Source organism: Rhinolophus sinicus, chromosome 12 (assembly GCF_057876585.1).
Source record: "Rhinolophus sinicus isolate RSI-liver-muscle chromosome 12, RSI-T2T, whole genome shotgun sequence".
In the NCBI taxonomy this organism is placed as follows: domain Eukaryota; kingdom Metazoa; phylum Chordata; class Mammalia; order Chiroptera; family Rhinolophidae; genus Rhinolophus; species Rhinolophus sinicus.
In genome coordinates this window covers 55,877,207-55,884,845 of record NC_142512.1, presented here as the reverse complement: position 1 = coordinate 55,884,845, position 7,639 = coordinate 55,877,207, and the positions used below count along the sequence as shown (strand labels likewise).

The 7,639-nt window shown below is 54.7% G+C and overlaps 1 protein-coding gene across 2 annotated transcripts in view; it reads right to left on the bottom strand.

The window, feature by feature from the left end:
* Positions 1 to 289: 289 nt before the first annotated feature.
* Positions 290 to 7,639, bottom strand: part of CCDC40 (coiled-coil domain 40 molecular ruler complex subunit) — a 37,228-nt gene continuing 29,878 nt past the window's right edge. For both annotated transcript variants that reach the window (XM_074320711.2, XM_019735625.3), the window contains 3 exons: positions 4,605 to 4,793; positions 2,315 to 2,473; positions 290 to 1,383 (listed from right to left, as the gene is read on the bottom strand). In XM_074320711.2, the coding sequence (XP_074176812.2) occupies positions 1,135 to 1,383; positions 2,315 to 2,473; positions 4,605 to 4,793 (597 nt within the window). In that variant the 3' untranslated portion in view covers positions 290 to 1,134. The remainder of the gene's footprint in view (positions 1,384 to 2,314; positions 2,474 to 4,604; positions 4,794 to 7,639) is intronic.

Below are 7,639 nucleotides of genomic sequence, written 5' to 3'. Positions count from 1 at the left end.
AAGGAAAACATTGTCATAACCCATAAAATCGACTATTGTGAAAATGTTAGATGACATTTGCAAAGAATTTTTCATACCACGGGAAAATGCTTGTGTTTAGATGAGCAAGCTTTCCGACGTGAAACACAACAGCTGGACACACAGCGTGACGTTGTCACGTGGAATGCAGGCCTGGAAAACCCTGGGAGGACGGACAGTGGCGCCTCTGGGTGGGGAACTGCGAGGGTTTCCTCTGCTTTATAGTTTTTGTATTTCTGAAATGTTTTAGAATAACCGCCTTTCTCCCATATTCAGAAAAAAAACTTTTATTTTTCTGCTGAAAAGTTGAAAGTGAAATTATTTTGTTGAACATTGTCCCTTTACACTGCAGAGAAGCCACACGGTAACAAGTGCCACAAGAATCGGGGGGTGGGGGGTGGGGGAAGGATGCTCTGGTGACAGTGAAGGTAGGACAAGTGGGCAGACACGGGACGTGTCTCAGTATTTACCCACGGGCACAGTCTTACTTCTGTTGTTAGGTCTCTGTTAGCACAGCCCGTGGGTTGTTCCCCTGCACTTGGTCCTGTGAGCTGGGACTCTGGATTTAGCGGCTGGGAGTGGGGGCAGGAGAAGGGACCCGAGTTTCCCCGGGGTGGGATCAGGGAAAGCTGTGGATGAGAAGGCGGGTTGTGGGTTTTCAGACGCACTGAGGTGCCGAAGCCTGAGGGCCATCATACTCCTGGGTCCCTTCTTTACTCACCCACAAGACTGAGTTGGTACCAGACAAGGTCCCTTCTTTACTCACCCACAAGACTGGGTTGGTACCAGACACGGTCAAAAGGAAGCCCAGCTCACTCCCGAGCATTCTCACATGCAGAAACCGGAGCACCAACCCAGCTACCGTGAGAGCATGGATTTGCAAGTGCAAGACTTGCTTAGATGCAACTGGAAACACTGGGATTTGACTTGGTTTAAACAGCTGTGTGGCTAAAACAAATTCCTACAGTGCTGACCTATCTATTTCTTCTAAACAGTGCCATTCTCTAAGGGTGGACATGGCTTTCAGTGACACAAGATCCTAAGTCCCTGGTAATACACAGAATCCTGGTGTCTTCCACGGGGGCCAGCCTGGGAAGCCGCGGTCCAGGCCGCTCTCTAGGAGGGCCCTGGCGACTCCAGCTTGTTGGCGATCGTCTGTCTGACCTTGAGCAGGGCCTCCTGGAACTGGGGGTACTCATCCTTCACGTGGTCCAGGATGGTGCTGATGTCGGCCAGCCGGTCGTCCAGGCGCCTGCGCTCCACCAGCAGCGACTGCTTGGAGCGGAACAGAAACACGTACCTGCCGTCCTTCACCGCCTGCAGGTGCTTGAGGCGCGTCTGCAGGGCCACCAGCTCGGCAAGTTTCTTGGGTGAGATAAGAGACCCTGTGTCAGGCTGTATAGATTCAAAAGAGGACACCTACTGGGCCCCCACACAAACTCAGACGATGAATGACAAAGAGGAGAAGGGCGCAGGGAAGGACCACCTGAAGTACTGAGTCTCCGCAGCCAGGAGACAAGGCCAGCGTGGGGCTTTATCCTCCGTCCACCCTCTAAGAGGCAGCTGACCCCGGCCATGTGTCAGGCCTGCTGCCAGACACTTCCCTTTATCATCTCCCCATCTCAGCCGATCCTCAGGCCCACACCCTGCAGTCCCGCCTGACCCCTGTCTCCTGCTCACACCACATCCAGTCTACCAGGAAACTCCTGGGACAGTGACGACACTATGTGCAGCTGCTCACTCGCCCCAAGGCTTCAGGCCTGTCATGCCTCACCGTCCTCCTTAAAGACTGTCACAGCCTCAAACAGGCCTCCCATGTCCCCCCTTCACCTTGCATTCCTCACTCAACCTCAGAGCCAGAGTGATCCTGCTAACACGTCACCCTCAGCCCCAAAGCCTCCCACTGTCTCCCGCCTCCCTGAGAGAAAAAGCCCAAAGTCAGGGTCACGGCCCCCAAAGGCGGTGCCTAGCCCCGAGGGCTGTCTCTGCCCCACACTGCACCTGCAGGCCTCTGGTGGCCCCGGGCAGTCTCAAGCTCCAGCTTTACCCGCTGTGCCCTCTGCTGGGTGGCTCGCTCCCTGGCTCCCTTCAAGTCTGACTCAGGTCGTTTTCCCCGTGTGGCCTTTTCTGCCCACCCCACCACCCCACCCGCTTCTCTGCTTATTTTTCTCCAGGGCACGTGTCACCATCTGACACACGATGTCTTTTCTTTTGAGTATCTGTCCCTTCACCCCAGGAATGTGAGCTCCAGGAGGGCAGGGGTCCTAGTAGCCCTCGTGGCCCCGGCCTTGTCTACCTGTCGCTTGAGGGCCACCAGCTGCTCCAGGTCGGCCTCGAGCGTCTCGGTGTGGGACTGCATGGCTGACAGCTGTGCCTGCTTCTCCAGGAGGGACTCGCTCATGCGTTTTTGAGTCTCTTCCAGTTCCAAGATGGTGTCACTGCAGTCCTCGCTGGCCTAGGGGATGGACAGGGTCATTCTGGGACCGTCTCCTGCCTATCCAGCGGACAGAGAGGACTCAGGCCGGAAGGCCCCACCTGTGCACACGATCCGAGGGGATTCCCAGAGGGGCGAAGCCAGTCCCTGTCCCTGGGAACTGTGACGCAGGGTGGGGGGCGTGAGTCCCAGCAGGGCACCAGGGCCCAGTTAAGCCCTCCGCAGACTGCTCTGTGAGGCAGGCGAGGCTGGGACAAAGGAGGGGCTGAGCGGCCTGGGGCCTCCTGCAGTGGCTGCCTGCACAGGCACATGGACCGGGGCAGCTTGGTAACTGTGCCAAGGGCGGGGAAGACACCTGGGGCAGGCTCGGGGGGCCGGGCCGCATGGGGTACAGATGTGGCCTGGGGAGCGTGAGCTAGAGGGGTGGGAGTGGGGTGGACGGCAGTGGGGGGGCCTCTGCAGAGTCACAGCGGAACCAGAGCTTCCAGTGGCATCTGCAGCCCAGAGCGGGAGGGACGAGGCTGGGATCCATCACCGTGCGGTTGGGGGACCAGAAAATCTCAGGGGAAGCAGACAGAGAAGGGAAGAAAAGTCTGGTAGCTTTGGCAGCTGGTGGCTGTGGTGGACGAATGAAGTAGAAGAGACAAAAGTGACTCTCAGTGTGTGGCTGGGGACGCGGGACAGTGTGTGGTGGGGCTGGCAGGGGTGACAGAAAAGGCCAGTTTGTGCACAAAGGTGGAGGCCACACTGGGTGCGGTGCGTGGCAGTGTATGTGGCAGGAGGGCTTGGGTACAGCCATGCTGTTGCTGGGAGGACGGAGGTGCAGGAGGGTGTGGGGGCAGGCGAGGCAGGGAGGGGTCCTGGTGAGACCCTGTGGTGAGGGGCTGAGAGGGGCTCGGGGAGCCAGGAGGGGTGGAGAGGAATGAGCACCAGGAGTGGCCAGTATGGCAGAGATCAGCTGACAGGGACCCAGAAGAGGCTGTCCTGCCACCTCCGGTAACTTCCAAAGTAGCAGCGGGATCCAGGCTGTCACTTGCGGCTGACCTTTCCTTACACAGGATTTACCCTGCTGGGGCTAGTCCAGTACCCTCCATCTAATCCCCTGGAGGCCTCCACGAGGCGAGGACCCATTGCACAGGTCAGTAAGCCAAGGCACAGAGAGGCCAGACTACATGCCTCAGTCATAAGTAGGAGAGCTGGCTGGAACCCCACGCGGGGCCCCGAGGCCAGCTTCTGTTTCACGTAACCCTTGACCTAGCTGGACGGTGGGGGGGGGGGGCACAGGTATTGCTAATATTTCTGTCTGGCAGACGAGGGAGTGCAGGCTCGGAAAGGTTCCACACACACCCAAGGCCACATAGTTGGTCCACGGGGGCCAAGGGAAGTCTGAGCCCGGAGCCTGGCTTGGCGACTGCTCAGGGAGTGGGCACCGGGATGCTACGGGCTGGTCCCCTCCCAGGAAGGGCACACACCACATGCTTGGTGGATGTGACCTGGCGGAGGGGACATGGGCTCACGTGGGTGTCCTCCACGTTCCCATCAGCCCGTTCCCTCCACCACTTGGCATCAGTGACACGGAGGCTCACACCCTTCACCAACTCTCCATGCCTCCCTGGTGGCATTGCCCATGAGCAGAAAGGGGCTGACAGACAGCAGCCTCTAGCTCAAAGCTGCACCCTCCAGTCTGTTAAACCCAAGAAAGGCCCCATCGTAGCAGAACGTGGGGCTCCCGGGGAAGCACCCATTGACCTTGAGGGCACTCGGGGTCGTGGGCTCAGGCTCAGAGGATGCAGTGGCTTTTGTCCCCAGTGCAGGAGAATGCTGGTTCCAAAGCCGGGCTCTTTGCATCCCCTCCTCAGCCCCTCACTGTCACTTCTGTCTCATAAACAGCCTGACACAGCAGCTCTGACGACAGCTCCGGGAACAATGTGCAGAAGAGGAGGTGGTGATGTGAATGGGATGGGGAGGGGCCCATTGAGCAGCTGGAAGGACAGAGTGAAATCACAGCCCAGGTGGGGGCGGGGACATCAGGACAGCCTTGGCCAGTGACGCCTGCCAGCGAGCTGACCACGTGCAAGGGGCACAGGTGGATGTCGGCCTGTAGACAGGCCATCCTCGGCATGTACCCTTCTTTGTCACATGGCTCCCCTACCTTGTGAAGGTCCCTGATCTTTCGCCGAAGCTCTGTCTGCTTGTGGTGGAAGTCCGTCCGGGTGAGCGACTTCTTGTCCATCTTGCTCTGGCCCTCGGCCCGGGTCGAGATGGTCTCCCTGCGGGCGACGGCCATCTCCATGTCCCGGATCATCTTCTCCTGCTGCTTCAGCAGCTGCCCGTGCTTGACCTGCGTGCACAGGGCAGGGCCCGGTGGGAGGCCAGCCCACCCCCCACTCCCCCCCCACGGAACCAGCAGGGAACCAACGAGGGGGACACAGCCGGAGGACACAGAATCTGCAGCATCGTCAATGGGTCAGAATGAGTTAAAGGTCCATAGAGAGGGACAGGCAACCAGGGCAGGCAACCCTGAGAAATGGGCAGAGGCTGGGGAGGTGGGAGCCCTGAGGACCACGTGTCGCCCAGGAGTGGCACCTGGAGCAGGAAAGGGACATCAGCCCCCAAATGGTGGACTCTGGCTGGAGCTTGTAGTTTGCTTAATCGTATTGGCCCGAGGTTCATTTCTCAGTGGGACAAACACACCGTGGTTCGGTGGGATGGTAACATGAACGGACTGTGGCACCTGAGCTGGGGACTGGCTGTAGTGACAGGTCGACTGTAAGGGGCACGAGGGAACTTTCCGGGGTGGCAAGAGCATTCCGTGTCCTGATTGCAGTGATGGCTGCACATTGAACCAAGCGTTTAAAATAAGTACGTTATTGTACGTGAGTTCTGCCTCCGTAAGCTGATTTAGAACCAAAAAAGGATAAACGGGCAAGAATCCCCAAGTTAAGAAAGGTGGTGGACGAAGACCCAGCCCCCCCGATTTAAAATGGACCATAGTGACACTAACCACACACTACACTGGCGAAGCCTGTCAAAGTGGGTGTCACAACAGAGCAGAGAGGGTGGGGCCGACTCCCCCGGGGAGCTGCTCTGGTGCACGTGGCCCCCAATTCAGTGACAAAAGCACAGATGACCTAATACAGGCTGCTGGCCATACTCACTCCCCAGCTGAGAGGAAATGGGATGGACCCTCACTTCACACTATCACCAAAAATACATTCCAGGTGGACTCAAGGTCTAAATATGTGCAAACCATTGAAAACAACTTAGGAATATATTTGTTTCACTTTAGGCCGGGGGGATCTTTTTAAGCCATATAGGAAACCCAGAAGCCACACGGAAAAATACTGATAACACTATCAAACAGAAACCTTAAGAACATTCTGAGTGGGAAAAGACTCTACACAAAGCAGAAAGGCCAATAAAAGGGATAATATTTGGAACAAGTATTAAAGACAGGGCTTAGTACCCCAATATCCAAGGAGCTCCTGAAAATTGCTAAGAAATAAGGAACTAGCCCGATAAGAAAGCGACGAAATGCAAAAGGCAGCACAACACACACACACAGGGAAAGGCCTGTGCCCAATGCCCCCCAGTGAGCCAGCAGCACAAATCCACATGACATCAAGAAACCTCTTTTCGCACAGTGGGTTACCAATTGTTATAAAGACTGATAAGCAAATGAGAGAGTTAGGCAAAATCATAGAAACAGTCAGTGTACAAAAGTCAATTGTATTTCTGAATAGTAACAATGAGCACTTGAAAACTGAAAATTTTTTTAAAAAATATCCTTTACAATAGCATCAGAAAACGTGAAACTCTTAGGTATAAATCTAATAAAACATGCACAAGACCAGATGCCAAAAACTGAAAACACTGACAAGGGAACTCAAACGAGACCTACATAAAAGGAAGAGCCACCTGCTCCTGCCCTGGGAACACGGCTGTCACGCTGTCTGTTCTCTCTGAGCTGACCTGTGGGGTCCACGCCATCCCAGTCACCGTCCCAGCAGGAATTCTGGGAGAAATCGACGAGCTGATTCTCAAATTTGTATGGAAAGGCCAAAAATATAGACTAAACAGTTTGGAAAAGGCCGAACAAAGTTGGGGGAATCACGTAAGTATAGAGCTACAGAAACCGAGACTGTGTGGAATCTGTAAAAGGACAGGCTTGGCGATCAGTGGAAAACATCAGAGAACCCAGAAAATATACGCGTATTTCGACGAGGGTGCTCCAACGACAGTGCGAAGTCACCCACACAGCCGCCCACGCCTGTTTGGAGAAGAGACAAACTTTTCCACAAGGGGTCTGAGACAATGGGCATGTAAGTGCAAAAAAATCAACCTCGATCCACAGCGCACTCCATATACAAAAATCAACTTCAAATAGATCCTAGACCCTAATGGAAAACCTAAACGTAGGAAGCTTCTAGAAGAAAACATCAGAGAAAATCTGTGACCGGCCTAAGCAACGATTTCTTAGCTTCATGAGCAGAACGATCCATTGAAGAACAGACCAAGGAACTGGACTTCACCAGTGTGGTGCATCTCAGATGCGCTCCGGTAAGTGAGAAAAGCCAGGCGCAAATGCTTCTTGCTGTATGATCGATTTATGGGACATTCTGGAAAAGTCCAAACTGCGGGAACGGAAACGGACCTGTGGTTGTCTGGGACAGGGCAGCAGGCGGGTCAAGTACAAAAAGGCACGAGGGAATCCGAGGACGATGGAAATAGGCTGCATGCTTGTTGTATGTCTTTGTCAAAACTCAGCGCTGTACGCCACAAAGGGTGAGCTTCTGCTCAACGCAATGCCTCGATGAAAAATACTGGCAGACTGAACACACCCACAGCTGCCGAGGCTGTAGCGACACGGCCATTCTCAAGTACTTTTTAGAAAAACAATCTGCCGGGCTCCCGTATGGTCAAAACTCTTTGACCCAATAATCCTACTTTTGGGAATCTGGCCTACAGAAAACAAATTAAAACCAGTAAGTACAGTAGTAGGTGTCGCTTTCTGAGGTTTCAGTTACCCACAGTCAACGGTCTGAAAATATTAAATGAAAAACTCCAGAAATAAATAATTCACAGGTTTTAAATTGTGCATCGTCTTGCTCTGTCCTGCTGGGTTCGTGACTCATATGCCTCTGTCCCGAGTCCATGCTGCAGACACTCCCCACCCAGTGATGGGGT